We start from the raw sequence: 27,261 nt of genomic DNA, 5'->3' as shown, positions 1-27,261 counted from the left end.
CAGTTATTACACATTTTTAAAATTTCATGTAAGTAGTCCAGGCCTTACTGTATCAAACAATATTTTGTTGTCTCCATTGTGATTCCCTTGTGTTTCCAGTCTCCTATTTAAATTACAAAGTCTTTACCAAACCCCTTTATTTTTAGCTCTTTGCTAAAGAACAAAATGAAACATGTCTGCTCCTTAGCATTATGCTAGACAAACTAATAATAGTAGTAATGTATAGAAAGCTTCTGTGATGAGCACTGAAGAAAAGAGTACTTTCCTACAAGATTAGATATCTCAAACAAGTAGTTGCAAATAATGCAGTGTACATTATTGGAATATGTAGATACAAACATATATTCTGCAATATAACTGTATTTTATTTTCTTAATCTCAGTTTTATGGTAAATATTAACACTTATTTAGGTTGAAACCCATAAAATTCATACTTACAGAGTATATATATAGATATGATAAATGTGTAATGTACAAATAAAATCATAACAGCAATTCTGTAAGTTTATGAAGAATTAAAATTTCATGTACAAGATAAACACCATGGTTTTCAACCAAACTTGTGAGAGAATACTACTCTTTCTAGTGTGCTACCTTCAGTGAAAATTCTGTCAGGTCTGTAACTAAAGGAAAATTACTTTGAAAATATATTAAGTAACAATAATAATTCTAAAAGACCGTTTCTCTTTAACTGCAAAACTTTTAAGGAAAGCATTATGAAAATATTTGTGGCACTAGCGAAAGCATCAGTCTGGAGCAATAGAGCCATTTGACAGCAGATGACAGGGAGCTCCCAGCCAGACCAACGCCGCAGCAGAGCAGATGCTGCTCTCACATTGCCTGACCCTGGATCCCGTCCCACCCCTGCAGCAGAGCAATTACACTGCAGCTCGGGGTGTTAGCAGGCCTTTGAAGGGAGCAGCTGTTTCAACGAATGTTTTCTCTGCTCATTAATAACAGGAACAAGAGAAGCAACCCACAGAACAGCACACGGCCTCAGCAACAAATAATGACCATTACCTCCACGTAGGGATGAAGGTGCCAGAAAACATCATATGCTTTGGGGTTTTATACATGGCCTATTCCCCACAAACAGAATCGTTACTGCTGGGAAAACTTAGATATCTATGAAAAGAACAGTACAAAATAGTCCAGCAAAATTCAGTACATAACAGTTAAACAGGCTTCCTTCTTTGTCTCTGTTTTGTTGGTTTTTTTAGATGGAAAAACCTTTTTGTAATCAATCCCATGTGAAAAGTTGTTGTAAAGTGTTTATTCTAATTTATTACACACATACATGTACCCTTAGTAAGGGAGCCAAAGTGCCCACAAATTTCTATTAAATTACTTGGTCCCAATAACCCTCAGTTTGCTGTTCCCAGCTGGAAAGAGTGTTCCTCTTAATAACCAATTCAATAAACTGCTGAAAAATGCTTTGTATAATATAGTATTGCCATAGATCTGCTGTTTTTCTCTGTCATTATATATTGCATTCAATCAATTTACAAATGTTGCTGTGTTCCTTTTGTGCTAGTTCTTATGGCATCCTGAACACAAATCTAAAGATCAATACCTTGTCTACTGAAAAAAATGGACTTAACTAATGAATAATCTTATTTATAATAAAAAGTCCTAGTCCTCAAATGGATTTTGCTAATGTTGAAATTCATTTTTCATATTTAACACCAGATGAAAACAAGTACCCTGCACAACACCATGAGAAAGGCAGTGATAAAAACCAGTTCATATTTATTGAAGATGTGAGCGAAATCATGTAAAGCTGTGGTGAAGGGCTAAGAAAACATCAATAAAATGGTAGGTCATTCACCAGGTATTTTTACCGTATTAAAGCACAAAAAGTCCATGTCAAAGTGCAGATGGAATTTGTTTCAAACAGCATCACAGTTCTGTTCTATGGAACTATGGAAGCAGCAAGGCTCTGAATGAAGTAATTCAAGCAAGAAGCCAAGGAGAAGCTGAGCTCATGCTGTTTGCATGAGCTGATTCAGTTCATCTTGTGCCTTTTGTGTGACAGAAACAATGCATTTGCTGACTATAGACACATCCCTGCACTGCTCCAGCTATTGAATAGCTGCCTCCTCCAAAACAACCACAGAGATGTTTAAGGGAGCCACAAAGTGACTGCTTTTCACAATCACCCTCTGCAAGGCAGCAAGCTGACAGAACAGAGAGGAAACAAGGACACTTGTAAAAAGGGAAATGGGTACCTGTATAAGGGTATCCCAGCCAGCTTCCAGAATACCCAGCTACCTCCTCCTACTCCCAAATTTATAGCTCAGTTGTGCACTGAACACAGTATTTGTGTTCCCACTCAGACTCTTGGCTCTGCAACAATGCCAGAAAATCATCATAAAAGTACACCCCAAAACCCAGAATCTCATTAATCAACACTGTCCCCAGTGCCACATGCCTTCTGCTCTGATATCAGACAAGGAGAAGGCAAGATCAGAGTAAATACAGACCCCTCACTATTACAGGTGTTAAGTGAGTGTCTCCAGACAGCCTCTGGTCCGACAGCTCTGAGTCTTTGCCTGCTGGGTGACACAAAGGGACTGGATCTCCTGAGGGGAGCAGGCACTAATCCTGCACGCTGGTCACCCACAGCTCTCCTCTCTCTCCTTGTGCCAGAAGAGGTCAACGTTCCCCATTGGCCCACAAATGTGCACACTGGGGCTTGCACACCGAAGGTTCCAGTTTAATGTTGGATAGCTCTCACCCAATAATAAGCACCCAGCATATTCCTATCCAAGAATGTGCAGTAGTCACTCAAAGGGATCCCAATAGAAACAGGTTCCTGAGCCTGTAAACTCAGTGCACCCCTTGGGAAGGAGCCTAATGCTGTGAAAAATGAGGCACCTCTGTCCAGGAACAGGAGAACCATTTCCTTGACATAAATACTGTATTCTTACTCTATGTAGTTTTGGACTGTAAGCACAATTTGCCTTTCAAATGCCAAGCTAAATTCACAGGATTGGCAGCTCAAAATAAACAAAACAAAACTTTGCAATGTGTTAAGTGAACAAGCCTGTTCAAGTCACACTGAACTCTACATGGCCATTGTGACAAACTTTTTACCAAATAATAGTTTTATTTTAAAACTATAACAGCAAATTCAGAATTCCAACCCTATATTCCATTTCAAGATGGAATTTCAACCTTACTAGTTAATTAAAGCCACCACCTGGAGTGATCTGGCTTCAAACTGATATCCTTTGTCTCTCTAATTCACATATATTAATATTTTATTTTCTACTGAGAAAAAAATGTCACACATGTACCAAGACAAGGCAGATAAAATTATTGCAATAAAACAAAGAAAATACACTTCTTACTGCCAGGTCTTAAGATGAATGCTGCATTATACAGACACTTTAAAAGGCTTAAAACTGCAAATTGCTCTATTTTACATACTGTATTCTAGCCTTTACATCAAGATCTCTCCTAATTTCGTCTTATTGTAATGAGAAAGGAAAAGGGTTGGGTTTTTATTACCTGAACATTTATCCAATGGAGAAACAAAGACTACATTATATATTACAACACAAGCTATTAAAACTATGTGACACTATAAAATACACTGCAATACTCATTATGGGATAACAAAGCTAAAGCCTGAGCAAATAAATGTATCTGCCAAAAGTCAGCAATAATTATACAACAAGAGTTTATAATCTTTAATTATTTAAGGAGAAGAGAAGCTTGTAATAATTAAGTTTTATAGGCTCTTTAACTTGTCATTACTAGGTGCTCACAAAACTTTAAAACAAGAATGCTTCATCTGAAATACTCTATTTTTAACAACAGATGCAATTGTTCATGTAACTAATTAATTTTAAAAAAATAGCCAAATATTGTTTTTAAATCCTGCATTCCCAGAACAGGTAACAGTTTATTTACTCTCTGATCCACACAATGCATACAGCAACTGCTCAAGTACTTAGAGGCCCTGCATCACACAGTGACTGATGTGACACTGTCTTGATATAGCTTTGAAAATGGTTTTTGATATGACAAATCTGTAAATCACCATGTACTTACATCAGGAATTTCAGAAACTTGAAGATCAGAAAACCTGTTAATTTAATTAATTAAAATACATTGGTGAAACAATAACACCTTTAAAGATTCTATGAAGTTTGTGCATATTTGCATGATCTGACTTCTGGTACACACAAACACCATTCAAAATAGATGGAGAGAAAAATTCAATATTGAACAATTATAATCTACAGAAGTGATGGGAGGAAAGAAAGGTTCCATATTTCAGAGGAAATAAGCTTCTTGGGTTTAAAAATATATATTAAAATTCACTTGATTTTAAGTTATGAAAGAAAAAACATAAAACTACAAAACCGGCAAGAAAATTTTCAGTAAACTCCATACATCTTCCTTTTTTTCCCAAACACAGTCATTCTTTGCCTGAGCACCTACTAAAATTTTATCATGAACCTCTATGGAAGAAGTGATCAGTCTTGATTATTTCTGAAAAATTGCACTTTCAGCCACTAAAATCAGCACAAGTTACAGAGTAACAGAATTTTGACTGGAAAATAACACACTACACTACAAATAGGTACATTGAGCATCTTGTATAATCAAGTTATAATACAGTTTGAAACTCAAGAATTTTACTTACACTGTGAGGCTTCATATTTTCATCATAAAATGTGTGCACTATACAGATGGTTTATTTAATCCATTCCCACCTAAATTAATCAAAGCAATCTGTCCCCCCCAAAAAAGTCTTTGAAGACTTCATATGGAATTCTACTGGTATTTGACAAATGGTGTACATTTAGGCAGGAAAAGTTGAAAATTTTCCATAAAGAAGTTACCACATCTAAAAATAAGTGACATTATTAAAAGAGAAGCGGGACGTGTTATTTAGCCTAATACGGAATTTAAACAGTACCACCTCCAATAGACTTTTTAAATGCTTTTAGTAGCACCTGGTTGTTTGTATATCTTCTGTGGTGAAAAGGTCAATAGAAATTCACCTCGAAGGTCACAGTTGCTAAGCAACAGTTTTCAGCAGTTCTGCAACACTGATCAAGCATCTTCTGATCAAGCATCACTGCCTGGATTTGGAATAAACCCGTGTCGCGTCCTACCTGGCCTTCCAAGCACGTCCTGCTTTTCCCAGGAGCATGGAAAGGATACGTCCGGGCACCACCGGCCTGCGGTTCACCAGGGCAAAGCACAGCTCCGTCCTCAGGAACACCACCGAGGGCTTGATGAGGTGCTGCCCGAATCTCAGCATGCTCAGGGTTGATCTTCAGGGTCTGAAAGAGACAATAGTTAAGATAATTAAGGGACTGACTCCGCCTTTCCAAGCAACAGGAATAAAACAAGCAGACTGCCTATGCAGCTTCTACCAAAAAGTGCCTCCTGGGCTCATCAAAGCATTGAGTGTCTTGGAATGGTTGTTACATATCCCTTAAAATGATCACATCTTTGAAGGAGTGGCAGAAAAGGCTTCTTTCCAAAGCAAAAAATTTACATATAATTTCTTAAACTCTCATCATCTTCACAGGGCTACAAAATTCTAGGGAATGCAATTTCTCCCTCCCATTTTTATTTGTCCCGCATTGTAAACATTTGGGTCATACGTTCTTCAAAAAACACAAATTGGATTTTACTTTTTTTTTCTGCCACAATGCAAATCAGTGCACACAGGACTTGTGAAATAAAGCCACACTTTCCTAATCTCTCCATGAAATACTTCAACTGAAGAAATGCTGGCAAATTGAAGAAAGTTTATTTAGCCATTTCCTATCCACACTTTCTAGCTTGAACAACTGGAATGTGAAGAAAATTACTGCCACATTTTTGCATATAGAAAGTCAAAGAATTCCACTTTCATTCACTAAAATTTTCTCTCTTCGTGACAAGAATGAAAATCCCCCTTAAATAGCTACGGCACAGTCCCAACTGCGTCTATTTTAGGTCTTTAAGCCCTAGAGTATTTAAAGTATTTAATTCAATCAGAAATAGCCAAGGTACCGCAGGGTGAAAAATTAAGAAATGACAAATTTCATGTGACAATACTTCAGACACATCGGAAGCTTTATACTCACATTACCCAGCCAGAACCAAGTGACTTAATCAGGAAATTCAGTTTCATATGTTGTCTGAGACAGGGAAATCTACTGCTACACTCATGGAGGGTCTTCTGTTGCAGTTCTTTTCTTGCAAGATTACTGTGTACAGTAAAGTCTGAACTTGGTTCTTAATCTAAGAGATTTACCCTGATTTATCATCCCACTTGTGTTGCAGCATATATCACAGTTGAGACGCCATAACACACAGAGTATCACCACACAATTTCAGAAAGCTTTAAGCATTCCCCCAGTGTAACATCATACCTCATCAGAAGGCTCCAGGTTCTGCCCATACAGAGCAGCACCACACCACCTCAGAAGGCTGCAAGCCTCTGCCCTTCTGGTTCTTTAGCCCAACCTTTTATTCCCTCACGTTGATGCACGGCACCTGTGTGCCCTCTGCTCCCTTTGGGATTGCTCAGTGCCCCTGGGCACTCCCTGGCTCATTGCTGCCAGTGCTCCTCACCTGCTTCCCACAGCTGTGCCCATGGGGATGAGGCTGGGCCCAGCCCCACCCCAATCACCACAAACTGTGCCTACACACTTGTACCTGCTCCCATAAAAGTACACATGACTACCCTCTCTAAGTGCACACACTTTGAAAATGTCCTTGAGAAATATTTGTTCTTCTAAAGGAACTTCTGGCTTTGTAGCGGTCTGATTCCACAGAAGAACTTAAGTTCTTAAAAACTTAAATTAAGCATCTAATCAGGGTTTGCACCAGAAAAACATGTATGAATCTTAAGATTTAGATAAGATACAGTATAAGACACAGCAACAAATAAGATTACATTTCCATGTAATAAACATTTTCTAAGCAGGCACCATGTCTTGTTTTATTTTTGAAAATCACAGATGAAAGAAAATGCTTGAGCAGACCACAGAAAAGTGGAGATTTTAACTATGCCTGTTTCAAAGATTTGTAAATGTTCTACATTCCTTTCCACACAAAGACAAGAGAAGATTAAGTGTCTGAGATGTGTCCCTTAGCATATATTAAACTTGAAAGTTGACAACATAAAAAAACCAAGTCTCTTTAGCTACTAGAAGAACTGCTTAGCAGAGAAAACACCTGCTATCATGTGCTGATGCTCGAAAAAATAACTATTAGGACCTTCAATCAATCTGCCTCATTTCTCTTAAGCAGTCCATCAGCAACTTCCCATGGGGATTTTTCATTCCAATTAAAACATGCAAGAATTTTTTTACACAATTCAGTAAATAGATATGGTTCTCTTTGTGATCAAGGAAATGCTTCTGACAAAGGCGAGAAAGACATTCCAGAGCCAGGACTACCCTCTGGTGAGGAAATGGCAAGCTTGTGTCTCCAGAAGCTGAAAAATCAAACGTACCACCTGCCCATGCACCTGGAAATGCTATGCACAAAAATCAAAGTACTACTGATGACTTCTTGTTGTGTCTTCCAGGACACTGATAAAGAAAGGTACTGTCCAGAGGCACAGGACAGACTTAAGCACAGAAGCAAGGCTTCAAAATCACAAATGTTAAATGTAAAATATGATGATTTGAAATTTGACTTAAGCGGGGGGAGAACCTGAGATTTGGTAATCAGCTGGAGGAGTCCTCTGGCTGATTGCTGCCATAAGCAAAAAACAGCAAAGAGTAGCAAAGTAACATTGGTGACATTAGGTTGCTGTGTTTTCATCATGAATCTACCACATGATATTTACTTACTTTACTATCCGTCTTGTTTTTAAAATACCAAGAAAAATCAGTAAAGTAAAAGCACTAATATCGTATCTCTCCTTGCAATAACTTGAAGAATCACATTACAGCCCAAGTGGGTTGATCCAGAATTATCAGAACATTAAAAAATCTCATGCACAGAATTAAAGCATATATTAAAACCCTTTCTATTTGTTTACTATGCAAAAATGTATCTGAAAAATGTAGTTCTATCTCTTGATTCAGACTAAATAAATGTGTTTCATACTGTAGACTTCCCAGTGCTACTCTCTCCAATTCTGCAAAGGGACTATGAGAGACTTTTTCTTAAACAATTATTCACAATCTATTATATATTACTTCAGCTGCCTTCTGCCCTAGTGATCCTCTGTGTTTTTCTGCTCAGTACAATCATCTGTGCTAAGAACCAACACAAATGCTAAAAAATGCATTAGGGAAATAAGTAATGGGTACAAGTGAAATATCCATGACTGTGCAGCAACACACTACAGCAAGGCTGGAAAATTCCAGAGCGCTGCCAGGCAGGAAACTGCTATTGGCAGAGCAAGTTTTTAGTAATCTGAACTCTACCATTTATTTCTTGCATGGTTGTAAAGAAGCAGGACTCAAAAGAGCTCAGGTGTGTGCACACAGGTGATGAGATGCAGTGTGTGCACAAGGCTTCCCAATTCCCAGACTGGAATAAGCACACTAAGTCTGTTCCTCCAGGGATTTCCATTTTTCACATAAAGAGAAGGTCAGTGCCAGACAAACTAGAAACCATACATAATTGGTTAAAGATGTTTCCTCTTTAATGATGGTAGCCTTTCTAATCCCCAGTAATAAGGAGGACAATTACACAGTAATGTTAGAAAATGAAAGAAATCCATTTCTGATTAAATTTCAGCCCAGTTTAACACAGTTTCTATTCTGACTATTCAGATGAAAAGTGTATTTACTCTTCTTCATATTGCAGATATACATTACATTGCCTATTTCATCTGCCTCATTTTCCTAATTAAATTCTATTCAAGCTGTGTTACTGCAGTTGTACGTGGGAATACAGTATTAAAGGCTAACACAGCAAGGAGACTAATTTTACAGCCACAACACACCTCAAATCTGTATAATCCATACTAGGAAAATATTAAAAAAAAAAAAAAGACACTGGAAATCTACATTATACCCTGAAAAAAAAAAGTGTTAAAATTTTAAAAAATCTTGAGATACACTGATATGTTTTCAAATATTTTTATATTTTTGTAAAATTTCCATAGGTGATGCAATGATGTTTTTTGCCTTTTCTGTTATATACCTTTCACATATTCTCAGTGTCTTTAGCATATATATTTGTAATTCCTTAAGTCTGATAACTTAGCATAGTCCTGGTATTCTGTTAGGCCAAGAGACCAAACATCCTAAAGACCTCACAACTGGGGGCCAGAAAGCCTTATGCTAACTTGAGAAACCAAGGTCTCCTCTAGAATATATCCTGCAAACTAAAATTAAGCCCATCTAAAAGGGAATACATTGGGATAGGAATATATCATGCTATTCATTCAAGCCTCTCATTGGGGCATCTTTGTTGAATATGCTAATTTACAAAGTCTATAAAATTGTAAGCACAATCTACCCTGAATGTGCATTTCGGTGCATTCTACCTTGGCCAAATGTTGCACCATAAGGATCCTTATTAAACACCAAAATAAAAACCTTTTATCCCTTAACCGTGCCTGGCTCTTAATTTTAGATCCAAGAAAAAGGCATCATAGGCACATGGCATTTCTCCAGTCTGTACAAGCACTACTACTATATTAAATGCATTTTTGAGAGGAAATCTATACACAACTCAGTTTTCCAGATTTATTCAGTTTCGGGGTTTGGGGCCTTGGTTTGTGCTTCAGTTTTTGAACAGCATAATCTGTAGAATCATTTGTGTCAAGTACACAGCAAGTCCTCTGAACAGAAAACAAGTTCTCTTCTGGGCAGAAGTTAAGTTCACCTAAAAACAGGACATCAAGATGGGTGTCTGCTTGTTACATGCCATTGCTAAAATCAGAGACCTGGGAAAGTGCTGGAAGTTTGCTGACTACACAGAGTGATGGCAGCAGTTCTTCAGTGTTCTCTTCCTGCCGCCACAGACCTCCCGATTGGATGCTTAATTGAGATGGTGTTGGTATTCCAAAATGCCTCTTTATTTTTTTTAATACAATTACTTCTCCTTAGAACAAGGTGTTGAGAGCAGCACCTGCTGGGAACCAAGCTCGAGGCTTTTGCTGAGAATCCCCTGAGCACTGTTTTAGGAAAGCTGCACATCTGGTTGTAAAGGGAGAAGATGAGAATGCAAAACGGGCTGCTAACTTCAAATGTGTGTATTAAAGGAAACCAATTACAATACCATTATCTCTCTGTGCTAATAGGAAGGAATGGTTTAGAAACAATCCCAGGAGTATTTTTAAATTTTAAAGTTTATTTTACCATATTAGCATCACCTCTTCATGAATGTTGACAGTCTTGATTCCAATACTCTTTTACTGTAAAAACAGTGCAAATTTCTGTGACAAAACAAAAACTTCCTCCTTTCTACTTTTCTTTAAGGTCTTACAGAAATACTTTTTTTTTTAATTCACCAAGATAAGAAAACTTGTGTTACACACTGTAGTTAAGGGAACAAAGTACCTATATCCGTAAATTCATATTTGGCATTGTTCCCTCTCAAAAATTTGGTTATGGGGAAAGTGATAGTCCTACTTAGACATCTAAATTCTGCACTGTATTCAAGAAGTAATGTGCAATAAAGACCTGCTCTGCAGGCTACCTTCCCTCGTTTCATGTGTTGGAATTTTTTATTTATTTTCTCCTCTCACTGCCACTTTGTACGGATGAAATCCACACAAATCAGAATATTACTTATTTAACTCAAGCACCTAACAATAAACGTGCTTGTTGCTAGCAGCCAGGATTTGACATTTTCATCAAGTAATAGCTAAAAACACTAAGAGAAAGCAATTATTTCCTTTTAAAATCACTTAGTTTTTCTACTGGCTCTATGTCCCTAGAACAGCTTTATCTCTCAGCACCCTTCACTCCCACTCTTGCACAAAATTTAACTACATATTTTGTGTTCTTCCAGTTCCAGAAAATGGCCTCTAATTAAAAATTCCTCTCCCTCTCAGTGAGCCAAAACATCACATGCTATGCCTTTTCTGTTCTGAAAAAGCCAAGAAGAATTACAAAACTAGAAAAGGTGCTCCTGTATCTTTGACAGCCATAGCCTAAATTATCTGCATGGGGATGGTATTTAATGCTCTACACGATGCTGAAGGGAAAAGCTTGTGTGGATTATTTTTCATTTTCACCACCCACAGAAGCTACTGAACAGCAAGCCCATTAAATGTGATGCATGTGACCAGTCCTGTGGTGTTGACAAGGACCAATTCCTCTCATCACAGACAGATTATGATGGACTCCAATCCACTACACATGGCTTCCCCTGCTTAATCTAGCAGGGAAGAAAACATCAAAATTATTACTGTTTAAATAGATAGCCATTTTCTTAGCATGGTCAATCAAGCTAAATTATCTACACTTAGAATGAAAATAGACCGTGGCCTGCTGCACAGCACCTCAGCACCTTCCCATGTGGGATGCCACAGACATCCATCTGCAATCCCACAGCCTTTGCCTTACAGCTCTGTTCCCTTTCCCCTGAGCTGCACCAGCATTTCCCAACCCCTCTGGGACAGGATTTTCCATTCTGCTCTCAGTCTCACCCCTGAAAATCCCAGTGCTGTTGTTATAGTGGGTTTTCCTAGGCCATGACTGTGACCATCATGAGAACAATCCTTTCCCCTGCCTGGCTGTGGCTTTTGGAGACTGCACAAAGCTCCCTGGGGGAGCAGCACCACCCCTGAGCACAGCACCCATGGACAGTGTGAGGGAGCTCTGAGCCCTTGGGAGAAACCAGATAGTTCCCAGCTGTACTGGGTCTGACTGGGATGGGCTTTTGTTCACAGGAGCCAATATGGTCCTGCCGTTTGGTTTTGTAACCAAATCAGTGCTGATAAGACACCATATTTTGGCTAGTGCTGTACAAGGCTTTTTCTTCATTCTGCCCATCACCAGTGAGCTGATGTACATCTTCACCTTTGGCTCCTGATAGGAAAGTTGCATTGCCCCCAAACCTGTCTCAAAATACTTTGTGCAACCAGTCCAGCTGTCCCATCAACTTATCTAAAGCAGAAAACACACAAAATTCAAACAAAGCCCTGTAGTCTATTTAAAATCTACAGGTCAAATAAAACACTAGCATTCTCATTTTTTTGTGTACTAGCATACACATTTACTTCTCAAAATTATCCCTCTTCTGGCATTACACATCTTGTCTACTGCACCTGGTCAGGCAATGCGTGGGTACGCACAGGCAACATCCTCAGTATCCTCTTTACCAATTTTCTGGTCCATCATCAAAACAAATGTTTTAAAGACCTCTGCCCTGCTCCCAAAATCCTCACAACCACCTCAAAAAACAACTCAAATTCAGATACCCAGAACCCTGTTGATCAAGAACAACGCAGAGTAATCTTGTAGCAAAACTGTAAAGCAATTGCAACTTTGACAAGTTAATCAGCAAATGCAGAATCAAGCTAGACATCAAAGGTGATATAACATCCATAATACATGGAGAGGGTATAAATATTTTTAAATGATGTAGACGTAGTTGTCAAATTCATTTCTACAGCAAGTGCTTTGGAATACAAATTAGGCCAACTTGGTTTTTTCTTATAATTCAGGTAAAGAGTGCAAAGTTATAAACAATAAATAAAAAGGTTTGTAGGGGCAAAAGAGTTGTATAATACATTAAACTTGTAGAAAAATGAGGGTTTAGAAGAGTGGTGAAAGCACTTAACAGGATCGACATTCTTCAAGTGTCCATGCATACACAGTGTGCCTCAGAAGATGACTCACACACCATTTAACCACGCTGAGAAAATCAGTCTGGCAGTGGAAGCCCTTGTTTGCCTCTGTGCTGAGGTAACAGCCAACTTCAAATATGAGGATTTGTTTCCAAATGTGACTTTGTTGTTGTTGTTGATGTTGTTGTTTTGACAGCCTAGCTAGACCTGCAACTTTACTTTTTTAAAAAACCTTTTACACTTACAAGCATGAAATAAGATTGGTGTCTTGCATTATCCTACAGTAGGTTTGTGTCCATTTTATGCCAGAATGCTCCAACACAATGCACCACAATATTCCAGAGTTATCTTTCAAACAGAATTCCAGTCCCAAACCTGATCTAGAACTTCTCACAATCTTCTCTGCTCAAAAACTGTACCCATTTTTACTCATATTAGCAGAGGTTATCTAAGATTACACCTCCTTCTATCATTATCCAACAAAAATTCAGTAGGAATTCAAAGACAAGTCTGATAATTATGAATAACTCAAAACCCATGGACTATATCTGTGATTTTAAGGAGGATGTTTTGTGAAACAGGATAAAATCAATCAAAATCAACTATTCACTCTCAACAGCTTCTACCAAAAGAACAAAATACATACAAAACAACACATATGCAATAAAATAAGTGATATTCACAGATCCTTCTTTAGTGTTAGTCTTCTAGGGAGGGGGAATGGAAAAAGGAAAAAAAAAAAAGGGAAAACAAATACCATAGCTATTATCCTGATGCATGGAGAACTCAGGGGTTTGATTTTGCCTCTGCAAGTCATTCTGATGAACGAGACCTTTACTGTTGTAATAACTGCTGTGAGTAATGGAACAACCAATGGTTTTTATTAAGAAGGAACACTGAATAATGTATTACCAACACTAAGATCAAGGGAAAATACATTTTTATTAGGGAAAAGTATTAATATCAATCATGCCATTTTTTAAAGCAGAGAGGTGAAAGGCAGAAAAGGAAAAAATTAAGAAAATGCTTTACAGTATGCATTAAATGGCAGAAATTATACCATGAAAATCCTTTTTCCAAGTGTGGCTACCTAGGGCTACATTACACGGTAGAGGAGCAATAAAAAATTGTGACATCTCTTGAGATATATAAATGTAAGGAAAACTCTACCCCAGCAAAAGGAGGGATGGGGGAGGAAGCTCATTCCTTTTGAAGCTATGGACTGAGAGCTGACATGATGGAACCACTAGGAATGTTCTTTTGCTGAACACTTCAGTGGGAAAAAAAAAGATGGCTTTAGAAACAGGGAGTGAAGAAAAAGTTGTTCTGTTTTAGCTTTTATTATCATTACTTATATTGCAATACATAAAGTCACCTTACTGGCTTTAGAAATAGACACCAAGACTAAGCCTTTCCCTGAAGTGCCTTCCTTTTTCCTCTGAGTGAACACAATTTGGATATCTATATTGTTGGACAGCAGAGATGGGGCAAAGAGAGCTGCAGGAGACAAGTTGCAAGGAGTTAAGTGAAAAGATTCAAGGAGTAAAAAAGTCCACTGGGAGAAAAGAGCAATGGTTCTTCCCAAACCTTTATGGTGGTATAAACCAAAGCACACTCAGAGAGAGAGAGAGAGAGAGAGAGAGAGCATAGGGTATGCTATGGCAAAAGGCTGGCTCACACAACTCAGGGCCAGCTCAAGTCCAGACAAAAAGAAGTGTGGTATGAGCCAGAAATATTGGATTATGAGTTTCCAGTCACAGTCCAGAATTTTATAATTTCTTCACTGAGAAACCAGCTACATCGTTTCCAAAAGCTCTCCTGAACCAGTAAACATTTTTAAGATGTATTTGCTGTATTTTGTTCTTTTGTTCTTTTGCCCAGAATTTCATTCTGAATGCAAACTTATTATTATTAGACCATGGCTATTTGGTAATAGTATGAATTTGAATTTATTATATTTAGAGCAATTCCTGCGAGACCTGAGTATCTCTGCAAGCATTTCAGCTTGGTGAATTAATAAATGTAACACAAACATTCAGAGGAAAATGCAGACACCAGAATTAGTCTAACAATTCCTCAGGCATGTGAATGAAAATAGACATTTAATGAAATTTATTGTCAGATTTACATTTATATATAGCTAATAATACTAGATAGTGGCTCCTTTACATTCATGTACAGCACATTTATGTTTATTTCTAGATGTTGGAATCTTTAAGACAAATCCCATTAGTTCTCATTTCATCACTTCATATATGTGCTTGCTCTCCAAAATAAAACTACTTAAAACAGATTGCTCCATGAACATTGGAATTAATGAAGCAGCATTTCAAATTATTTATGTCCACATCTTTCCCCCACCTCCTTTTGTCCCCCACAGAACAAGAGCCCTCTGCCACAGCCCTGTGTATCCCAGGCAGGTGATTCCAGCAGGGTTCCCAGGGTTATCCCTGTGGGAGCTGCCAGCCCAGGGCTGCACCCTGGGGAGCAGCAGGGAGGGAAAAGAGGCTCCCATCATGCAAAGTAGGTCAGGGCTACTGGCCAAAAAGTGGACTGTTACAACTGTACAGTCTAATTACAGAACACATGGTACACATACATAACTAATTATGTATTACCACAAAGTAGAAGTGCTGCTCTAATGCTGAAATTTGACAGATATTTTTGAAACAGTTTATACTGTACTCACTGGAAAAATGCAATCTGGTGTGACATGTTCTTACTATTTCTGGTTCATTTAAACCAGTCAAATTGTGGACTGCACGCAAAGAACACTTTCCTAGGTTTAACTTTCTCCCTCTGCGCAGGTTTTCCCTCTGATTTTTCCCAAATGCTTTCTCTTTACTTGACCATATGTTTGGAAAATGGCAAATAGCATTCCTGCTTTGTGGTCATTCCCTGTCATTCTCAAAGAAACATTGTGCTGACAAGCAATCAATTATTAGTTAACTACTAACTCCTAACTTCATTAAGGCCTACTCATTTATTATTATTATTTTAATTAACTCTAGTAAGGCTTATTTCTAACTAAAATCTTAGCTCCTCTAAAATCACTAAATTCCTTAAAGTTTACGTTTCAGGCTTCACTAGGTTAATTTCAGAATCAGGCCTTAAGACAAGTCCATTAACTCCTTTAACTGATTTACACAAGTAAGAGAAGTTAAAGATGACCTTGTCAATATTCTTAAAGTCAAATTTCAAAATCACTGATGATTTTTGAAAAGCATTTTCTCCACTATAATACTAGAAGCAGAATTACAGAGAAACCAAAATCAAATGTGATAAAGAGCCTAAACCTCCATTTTCAATATACTAGCCTGCATTGTCCTTGGTAAAAGATTAAGAAATGCTTAAAAAATATATATAAACATAGGAAATTGTTTAAGTGCTCATTATTTTTACAAAATAATTTTATTATTCATCTAATTACTATATCTGCACATCATTCTCCTGGTTCTTTTTTGCTTCACGATTGCGAAATATCCTGAAAAAGATGCATTTTCTTCTATCTATAACTACCATAAGATTCTTCATGATTTTTCCATTTAGAAAACAATCTATATGATTAGTTTTTAACCTAGACTCACCATAGAGAACCGCATGAGTCATATAATCAAGCCATAAACCAAGCAAATAGTTTTGTATGGTTTTGCAGTATTTCTAGCTCGCTTTCCAGCGCTGTATCACTTCAGGCATCAACAAAAAATGTTCTAGTGTTCCTGCTTTTAACTTTTCAAGATTAAAAACATTTATGGTCACATGGTGGATTGGAATAGCTGAAAGTATTATGTTCTCATTTTTCTGTAAACTTGCTAACATTTTAAACAAGAATTGGGTGCCAGATGACTGTTCTGCAACTAATTGGGGAACAAATTTTTGTATGATTTACTGAAAGGTCTTTGGAGCTCCTTGCCAGCCAGGATTTCTAATAAGATACTCATGAGTAATTAGAAATCTATAGACATTATTAAATCTTAATCTGCAATCTGTAGGATAAATGTTCAGGCTGAAGTATGGCAAACTGGCAGAGAACTCAACCAGGGACTCCTCTGTAGCTCCAAGAATTTGCCTGGCATTTGTCAAAGCTGAAACTCTGATTTATTTCTGAATTCCTCCAACTCCCCTGGACAGGTAACTCATAAATTGGGCTGCCAGCTTAGTGCCACAGCCCTGCACCCACAGCCCTGACTGCCCCAGTACTAGCATATTGTACAGAAGGTAGGCATAAATGGTTTATTTCCAATGGAAACTTCGGACTACCATTGCACTTCTTAAATAATGGATGCAATTTATTATTTAAAAGGTGATTTGCACAATACATATGTACTACCCAAGCTGCCCAGTAGGAAATCATACTTAGTCAAGTAAAGTTCTCACTAAGTTTCATTTTTTTCCTCAATAGCAAGCAGTTGTTCTGTAAGTAATGCCACAGCAATACCATAAAGCTCTGGGAATAGCTGGCTCTCAGCAGTCTGGAAATGAATACAACTGTAAACAAAAGAGACTTTGAAACCACTGAAAAATTCATTTTCTTGTGTTGTTATAAGAGACGTTTTGGCTTCCCTGAGTGCACTTCATAGCTAGGAGAAAACTCTCCAACTCCATACACCCAGGGCAGCCTCCTAGTTCCACAAAAGATATGAACTTGGCATGAGGAATGTATTTTAACAAAAAACATTGTAGGTTAACATTAAAAAGATGTTGAAAGAAAGGGGTTCTCTAACTATCTACATAATTCTATCATACCAGCCACTGGTACCTTTCTCAATGAACATGAGAAACATTTCACTTCTCTAATAATTGTCAGCTAAAGATTTCAAAAACTTTGGGAAAATACAAAGAAATACATATCTAACAGATAAGAAAACAAAGAAGAGATAGACTTAGAGGAGCACAACATGATACAGTGAAATCTTTTTTCCCTGGTCAAATTAACGCAGCCAAGATTCTCAAAAATTAACAGAAAGACTCACAAATCACTATGCTTAGCCTTGGTGCAAATCTATGTTGCTACTTTTAAAGAACTATGAGAGCCTAAGGGCTTACCTTGAATTCTCTGTGCTACTCTGTAAGAAATCAGCAGGCCTAAAATAAAAACTAGCATAGAATAAACTTCCAGTGGAGAAAATGAATGCAAGGAAGATCATGTAAATGTACTCAGTATACAACATGTGGACACAACACATAAAAATCACCAATTAAAGTTTTTCCAAATAGAGAAACAGCATTTTGCTAGACTTGCTCACAAATCTTCTGGTACGTAGAATATCTTCACAGAGGTAAAAAATCTGAATATACAATAAAAATAAATGGAAGTTCATTTGGAAAGATCCTCTTCATGTTTATCACAGAGAAGACAGTACCATCTTTGAGGCAACATGGTTTGTCAATTAATATTCATTCCCCAAATTAACTGGATCACAAATTCCAATATTCCAAATTAATTTTTCTCCATTGCAAAAATCAAACAGCCAAATTGACAAGGATGAGAATTCAGATGATTTGTGTAAAGTCAATTTACATGCAAGCATTAAGGAACAGTCTTTAATAATGAAGTCATACTAGAGTTTTCAGCAACCCCCAGTGCCTCATTTCTGCAGGTGAGTCACTGAAGATTTCAGAGATAGCTCCGAGATCCTGTGTGGTACTGCCCAAGACATCAAATACAAAGTTTTCTTCAGTGATAAGTAGTGCAATATAAATGAACTGTTTGCAGCCTTGAGCTGCTGGGGAAGTTATCCAGCCACAAGAACACACCTGATGCTAAAGTAGCAAGTAGTGTTTCCTGAACACAGAACATCCTGTGTGATCTGAAGGGTGCCAAAATCCAATCTTATGTTCTAAAATGTACATCCAAATTTGGTGAATTTTTCTGACCTTAATGTCTGTCAGTTCCCCATCTGTAAAACAGAGATAATACCACATCCCTCACTGGGGCTTTGTGGAGATAAATTTAATTTAAAACCTGTGTAGCACTTGGATACAGTAGTGATGAGCAGCACAGAAAAGCCTATGAGGAAATTAATAATTCTGACATCTGAGCAGGGTCTGAACAATGTGCTGGAAATAAGGCTTAGGGCCACATATCAAACACTCAGGATAAAACAACACCTCGAGTAGCAGCTCACTAATTGAGCACTGTCCATCTTGTGCACTGAGCAAGGAAACAGTTTTCTGGAAAATATTACATGGTTTAGATAATTCTGATTACTTCATCAGAATGTATATGCGTAAGAGAAGTTGAATTTCTGTTACAATGCCAGTTGTAACACTCTCTTCTTGTGCCCGCTTGCTTTTGCATTCTTAATAATGTTCTCTTCATGAAGTTTATGCACGTAATACTTATACAAAAAAGAATTAATTATAATCTCAGTGTGAATCTCTGATTTGCATGCACAAGTGGTAATGAAAGAAATCTTGTTTTTAAAAATTTCATTAGAAAAATAAAATACCACACTTGCCTAGGCTTGGTAAATTCAGCAGGGTTTCCACTGAATTTCCTCTTGAGTTGCTTGGAATGGTCCAAGTGTAACTTCTGTTCACACTTAATGTGCATTGCCATAAGAAACTTGGGAAGGGAAAACATATCAAGGCATTGTCCTTTCAATTTAATCCAAGGCATTAAATTTTAATTCTCAACAGTAACAGCAGCTGACATGTTCCCCTTGCTAGTTCCTGTGGAAGTAAATCAGGCAGAAATTAAGCTAGAACTGCACTTGGGAATCACAGAGTAACAGCATCTCCCCAACATGCTCTCCAGTGCCTTCTTCCTCATCCAAAAAATCCCCTCTGCACTTACAGAAGTAGGTGATGGTGCTTTTCTGCTGACAACCTTCTGCTCCAGGCTGCACAAACACATTCAAGGTGATGGACACCACTGTGAGTGGCTGGGAGAGCACAGCCCTCCCAGAAAGAGCCCCACACAAACAGCTCTGCCACCTGACCAAGCCAGCAGACTCCAGGAGCATGGACAATTCCCATCTTCATCCTGCTGACATCTAAGTTGCTCCTTAAAATCCAGAAGAGTTACACCCAGAAATAGAAGACTGAACACAGACCCTGCAGCTCAAAAAGTTTTTTAGAATTCAAGTACTAAAACAACATAATGTATTCAAACTAGAACTAATTTTGTTAATACAAAATAATATGAAAAAATAAAGTAGATTTCCCAGAGACTACTTGTACAAACCCTTAAGAAAATAATACTCCCATTTCATTAATATAATTTATGTATAATCAGTGCTCTTAAGCATCCCCAAGAGAAGTAAAACCTGTTATATTCCAGCTAAAATATCTCTCTTCAGAGAGTAATTAGCAGACGTTTTTTGTTCAAATCAACACCAAATTCATTTTACTTTGTGAACAAATCTTTCATAATATAATAAATATATAGGAATAAGAAGCCAGAAGGTTTTCTACCTAGAATATGCCATCTTCTCAAAGAAGCAACAGAAAGCCAACATCTTTTAAATATTTAATTAGGACTCAAATCAAATGTACATAGTTATATGCCCCATTCTCAGCTAGTGATGAAGACAAACATCTCTGTGTGTTATCAGTACTTGCAAGGGTAGTGATTTTTGTTTCACTTTGCTAACGGAAGGTCTCCAGAGATTTTCACACTGTTGTCCATAATTTCAGATTTTTTTAGCTTTTTATTTAACTAGTTCATTGTTGATATAAGTTGGGACATTACAGTTTCAACAGCAATATATTTGGTACTTGATCAAAATTCGAGATATGCCCTAAAATAATTGTATTTGTCTTTAGCAAATACTACATTTGAGTTTTGAACAAAACTGCTGACTGGGGCTGATGAAAATTACTCCAGCTTGACATGAATTTACTCACATGATACCTAGCAAGGGATTTCCCTGGAAATTTTCTAATTTTCTTTCACTAATTTAGAAAAGGTTTATTTAAAATCTGCTAGAATGTACTGAAGTACAAATTCATATAATATCCAGTCATGCAAAGGGAAAATATAGCTGAGAAATCTAAGCTCTGGCTTCTTGAAATGGTAAAAAGTTATCCAGAAACTAGTAATCTTTTAAATGATCTAACATTTCCTAGCAAAAGGAAAAAAAAAAAAAAAGCCAACAACCTATAATTTAATCACACAACTAATAAAATGGACATACATTTCTCACTTCATGAGCTTTTGGGAAAAAAAAAAAAAAAAGGAGAGAAAAATATTCCAAAGAAAGCTTTCTCACTTTTTCTCTCTATTGAAGTACTTAATTGCCAAGAAACCAAATTTCAGTAAACAGCAACAAATGCACAAGCACACAAACAATGCTCCAAAAGCACTATGGAAACCTCCATGCATTTCAAGGGTATGACTTGTAAAAGCTTGAAAATATCAAACACAGATGTCATTGCCTGCTAGCAAATTTGGCTTTTCCAATGACAAAGTGGTATGAAATTAAAAACTTTCATCATTAATCATTAAAAAGATTAAAAGATAAATTGGCCAAACTAAAGTAATAATCAAAACCCCTTACCTTAAGTTTGATGTAGCTAACTATTTTCTCTTTCTGACAGCAATGTAACCAGCTAAACTATGCCTTTTCCTTTTCCCCCAGCATTAGAAGATCAGAAAATTGAAGGTGAAGAGAGAAGGAGTAGCTCATTCTATTGGAACTCCTATGCTGTCTATAAAATGTTGGCTGGAAGGGAGATCTGCAAGTGTCAACTCTGATCTCAGGAAGTGGCAAACGTGATCATTTCAATCAATGCTTTGGCCTGCTGTATCTCCAGGGATGGACATTCCACAGCAACCCCAGAAACAATATTCTTCAATATGGAGGGGGGGAAATGTAGTTTATGAATGAACACTAAAGAAAAAAATCCTTAGGTTTCCACCAAAACCATCACAAGCCTTATGGGGCTGCAGGTTCTTATGTTAGATATGCATTATCCCCTTCAACTTCTTAGCTGGAAAGAGAAATTGAACAGTTCCACAGCAACTCTTCCAGTTCCACATGCAGCACAGTCACAAGCTGTGACTCACCTGTGTTAACCTTAAAGAATGAAATGCTGGGCCCTGCTCTTTGAAAGTGTAGGACTAATACTCTGTAATTCATTGTTTAACTGAAGAATGTGTACAGGTTGCCATGGCAATGGCTAATCCATATTCCTACAGCTGAATATTTTACTCAAAATTATTACTTCTACAAAGGACTTTGATTTCCATCTCTTCAAAATGCCCAGCACAGGATACTGCAGCTCTGAATTTGCTCAGGTGCAGCCTCTCAGCTTGTGCCTGTGCCCTGGACATTTGCACTTTTAAAACAGGCAAGGGGGCTTTGGGGGCTCACTGCATTCCTGACGACAGCTACTCTGTGGAATTAGCAATTTGGGATGAAGAATCTCAGATGAAGAAGTCACACAATCTCACAAGCAGTCCCTGAAGCAATTGCATCCCTTGAAATGTGATTTCAAACCCAAAGCAGTGTGAGGAGCAGCCACATTCCTGCTGTAGTTCTGTGCATGGGGTAAACAGTGCAGTGACCCCATTTTGTAGGAGATTCACTTTCTGGAAGGAGGGATTCTGCTTGTACCTATCCTGTGCTTACTCATGTGGATTAGTGACTTGGTTTACTGGGCTGGTTGATTTTTTTATCTTGAAATTTCTACATGTCCATAGAGAATAGCTTGCTAAATTGGAAACAAAAGTATTTATAGAGAGAAGAAATATGTGTGATACATTCTTCAGAGCATCATACTCCATGGGAGAATTCTGAAGACAAATCAGAGCATATCAGTAGTGTGTCATTTATTTTATGCACATTTGCTGCACACATACATAGATGCCTACACCCACTCAACAACAAAAGAAAACAAGACAGTTCCATTGCATGGTTTGTCATTCTTTCTGACATTATTTCTGAGTTGGAGAGGAACCTCACTAACATTCCTCCAGATATTTGAAATGCTCTTTGTCCTTCCCACACACTGGTATTGCCCATCCCTACATGGCAGCAGGAGGCAGAGCTTTTACTTTCTCAAGTTCAGAATGCAGAATTTACCCACCCCAGCACAAGTTGTTAAGGGAAGAGACAAAAGAGAGCAGGATGACAGAGGGATCTGGTCTGAGCAATCCTTTATTCCACAAACAGATCTTGCTAAGGTATATAAACCATCAGCTTTTCCCCAGGGGCCACCCTGTCCCCTAACAAACCAAGGTATGAAATCTGACAGGACAAATATTGATTTCCCCACAGGAATTAATTTTTCTAAACACAAATGAAGTATTATCTCAAATCAGCAATCAAACTGCAGCAGTAGTTTGCATTTAAAGACACTTAAAAATATTATACTGCAGTGCATATAATATGTAAACATTCAGAACAGCCTAAGTGCAATATGTATTCACTTACAGTCCTTGAGTGTACTAGATGTAAGGGTTGCCATATTTAAGTATTTCTGAATCAACACAGTTTAAAATTAATTTCTCATTTTACTGTGGTTTAATTTACTAAAGGCACAATCCAAAGCCTTTTTACAGGAAGGAAAAATTACCCTAACACTTGAATTGACTTAAAATATCTTCTCAGAAACGGTACTTATCACACCAATATTGTAGGTTCAGCCTTCCCTGCAGTTGTTTAGTGCCCCTTCACTTATAGAAAGTTAATGTAGGTAAACTTTCCATAATTTATTTTACTCTTTGAAAGAATTTATAGCCTATATGCCCATTTCATCAGTCAATGGTATGGATCCCCCAGATGTGAGTCTCATATTTGGCCCATATTTAACTGACTTTAATAACATCGAGTTATCCAAACTTGAAGAGGAATAAAAAATGGATTATAAATGGGTATGCCTAATCCACACAAGAACACTCACATTTCATCCTATTATTTCATATCAAAACAATAATATGAAATACTATGGAAACTGGAAAATTTATTTCTTAAATGGTGTATATAGAGTATTCTGACATTCCTCTGATGAATAAAGTACATCTATTGCTAATCCCCTTTTAATTTATTCCATTAACTCATTGTCTATTTGCACAATTTATTTGAACCACCTACTCAGGGCAAAGAGTAATTTCTGCAATCAAAGGTAACCCTAAGATGATACAAGTTAATTTTCTGTGTCATCTGATTAACTTCCAGCAGTTCATATACTTTTCACTGTTCCAGTGAGCACATTTCATGTTGCTTTATAGAAGACAAATGAGCAAAATCAAACCAAAGCACAGTTTTTGCTTTTATAAGTATCAGCTGGAGAAAAATATTCAAAAAAATGTTCTATATCCAAAAACTTGCTATCCTCAAATGTCCTTTTGTACCAAGATGATTCAGGAACTGTTTTTTCTCAGGCAAATATTCAAGTGAGGAGGCAGAATATTAATACAATGATTGTGTTTACCCAGCTTAAACTCACAATCTGTGGATGGTATTTCAGTATTCAATCTATCAACTTCTACCTCAAAATGTCTATTCCAGAAGAGAGCACTTGAACACTTCATCTAACAGATGTGCCTTCTTACAAACAAATTTGTAGACTTAAAGATTGATCTACCAATCCTAGACTAAAAAAAAAGTAAATTAATGTGGTGGCTCAATTCTTGGAAGAACATTTAGAACACATCACCCTCTTGCTTTGCTTCCTCCCTTTTTCAAAACTGTAAGATCAAGGTGTACAAAATAAAACTCCCCATGATGCAAAAGAACAAACAAAATGAAGTGACAGCAAATTAAGCCAACCTTCAATGAACTTTGCAATTATGGAAATCTGAATTAAAAACAACTTGTGAATTGTTCACTATAGAAGTCAACAGAGAAAAAGCGATTTGAGTTGTATAAAGTTGGGCACCGCCTAAGAACAAGTTCCAAGCTCATGGATAGTCCTAACTCAAACAGAAATTAGGTAATATTGGCTAAAAAAAAATCAAAACAACCAACATGATTTAGATCAGTAGTAGAAAGCACAAAATGAAGGAAAGAATGTAAAACCACTCTCAGCAATGCATATGAGTCAGGACTAAGCAATTGCATAACTGATGAAGGAAAAAAGTATATTTTAAAAAATGGACAGCAGAAGACACTAAGAGATTTCATTAAGAACACAGAATTTATAACTGTGCTGTATATATGCATGGTTTGTGGCAGAAGTAGTAATAGAAGTAATCCAGAAAAAAGACAAAAGCATTCACTAAGTATTGGTCTTCAGGAAAAAGTGAGATGATGCCATTGCAGGGTGAGTGCTTTCTACAACAATTATTAGAGAAAGTTAATTAAGTGCTGAAATTAAATAGATCTGGATAATTTGCATCCCAAAATTTTGAGACAGCTAGCCAAGCAGCAACAAGAGTGTCAAAAAAAGATTACATTGCTAAGCTTTAAAAAACAAACAAGCAAAACCAATATCCATAAATTGGGCAAGTCAGGCAAAACACTGGAATGGTTGATGTATGACTTTACTAATAAGCAAGTAAAATAAGGCATAATTAATGCCATATGAGATGGATTTATGAGAAATAAAGTTAGCTACCTGTAATTCACTTTTTTTTTTCTCTAAATGCATTAGAAAGCTTGACTGATAAAAAAGGGTACATCTTCAAAATTAGGGTACCCTTCAAAAGGGTACATTTTCAAAAAACAACAGCACAAGACATTTTCATTAAGAACTAGAACAATTCAACATGATATACGCAATATACATTTATTAAATCACAAATAGACACTAAAAAATAACTGTAAATTAGAATAACCTGGGTTTAGATGAACACTGCAGAATTTGGCATTTAATTCCATATTAACATTGTTATTAGTATTTAAAAGGAAATTCGAATCATCGCAGATAAGCCTTTTGCATAATAGACTGAAGGATGCTGTGATATTGAGTAGAACACAAATGCCCAGCAAGAAAATCATTTGACTGAGAAAGCTGAGCAAAGAGAAGCAGAGGCTGCACTAAACACTGAGTTATCAAGTGCCATGTTTGCATATCAAGAACACACACTGAAAATCAGGAGTTTAGAAGAGATCTGGAGTCACTGGGATCAATGTCAGAGACTGCAGCAAAGGTTCAGCCTCATCACTGGACATGCACACAGGGAAGTCCCAAGCACACAAATGGATGCTAAATTACTTTTTGCACTTGGCACCGGTGCAGCCAGAGCTGGAATAAGGCCTCATGCAAGGACTTATAATTTTTTTAATCAGGCAGATACATTGGAGAATACTCAAGCAACACAAAACAACAAATCAATTAGAAAACATACTTTGCCAAAGGGCATTGAACTCCATCTATCTCTCTTGCTGAAGGGAAGCTTGAGGAGTGTCTTGAGTACAAAAGCAGCTACAAGCCACACAGAGCTTAGCAATTTAGAAACAAAAAGGTATAAAAGTTTCTATTCAAGGAAAATGACAACTATTAAAAGAGATAAGCTCAGAAATAAAGTGCATTTTTGTTTGGTGCATTTCACATAAGGATAACTTATTATATGAACAAATTACCCAGGTCACAATCTTTCATCAAGAGTAATTTTTAACAAATAAAGATAGGATGATCTGAAATGAATAATTCCAACATTAATTTATTTGGGAAAGTCACATGGTTTTGTTCATTAACAGTGGAAGGTACTCTAAGGTGACTACACTAGTGCTAGCCTCGCAGAATTAGAAATAATTTCCTTTAAGGAATCTTACTGCTGCACATTGCAGGCTCACTGCAATACTGTGATGCTTTTTATGTCATGATAATGATTGTTGAGCAGTGTGGTAGGGGACTGAGTAATTAGGTAAATTAGGTAATCCATAATTAAAATTAAATGTAAGTTAAATTTCTATTACATCTTTGATTCTGTTATAAATTCTGATCCAGTATTTACATAATAACCCACATTAATCAACATTATCTTTGAACCTTTTTAAAAACTTGGTATGCAGCCTCTTTTCTAAGTGCCAAAAAAGTCTGCCATCACAAGCAGAAAAAGAGTGATTTACATTTACTTTCAAAATAAAACTTGAAGAGTTGAGGATGATGGTTGGAAGGCTGGTTGTCGCTAATCACACACATATGTTTCTATTTGCAATCAGGTAGAAAAATAAAGTTTAAATTTGCAGTGAACTAAGCACAATATTTTCATTTGCAAAAAGTAAACAAACATTTGGCTTTTTCTTTCTGCAGTCCCTTATTCCAAAATTGTTTAGCTTGAACTGGGCAAAGCTAAATCAAGAGAAAACAAACAAGGCAGATGGTTAAATGTCTGTATGGTCTAGAATTCCATCAACTTCCATCTACCAGATTACCACAAGATACAACAGCTCATATCCAGTACCAGAAAAAGTAAGTAATCCTTGGAAGTTCTATGAACCAGCACATGGAAAAGTGGCCTTTTGTGTCCAGTGGTCTTCTTCAAGATGAGATTCCTGCTGAAATTCACACAACACGGCCCTAAATTTTCAGAGCAATTCAGCTGCCACTGCTACCACAATATGTCTGATTTATTCAGAAATACACATATGCACAGTTTTTTTTCTTTTTTTCAGAAGTGGGGGGAGACTATTCCTATTGCA

General features: G+C 37.0%; 1 protein-coding gene across 2 annotated transcripts in view; it reads right to left on the bottom strand.

The window, feature by feature from the left end:
- FHIT (fragile histidine triad diadenosine triphosphatase) overlaps window positions 1-27,261 on the bottom strand; it is a 525,169-nt gene that overhangs the window by 384,073 nt on the left and 113,835 nt on the right. For both annotated transcript variants that reach the window (XM_072934992.1, XM_030283431.4), the window contains one exon: window positions 5,182-5,303. In XM_072934992.1, coding sequence (XP_072791093.1) covers window positions 5,182-5,281 — 100 coding nt within the window. In that variant the 5' untranslated portion in view covers window positions 5,282-5,303. The remainder of the gene's footprint in view (window positions 1-5,181; window positions 5,304-27,261) is intronic.

Source organism: Taeniopygia guttata, chromosome 12 (genome assembly GCF_048771995.1).
Source record: "Taeniopygia guttata chromosome 12, bTaeGut7.mat, whole genome shotgun sequence".
NCBI classification, from domain to species: Eukaryota; Metazoa; Chordata; class Aves; order Passeriformes; family Estrildidae; genus Taeniopygia; species Taeniopygia guttata.
This window is presented reverse-complemented; position numbering and strand designations above follow the sequence as displayed.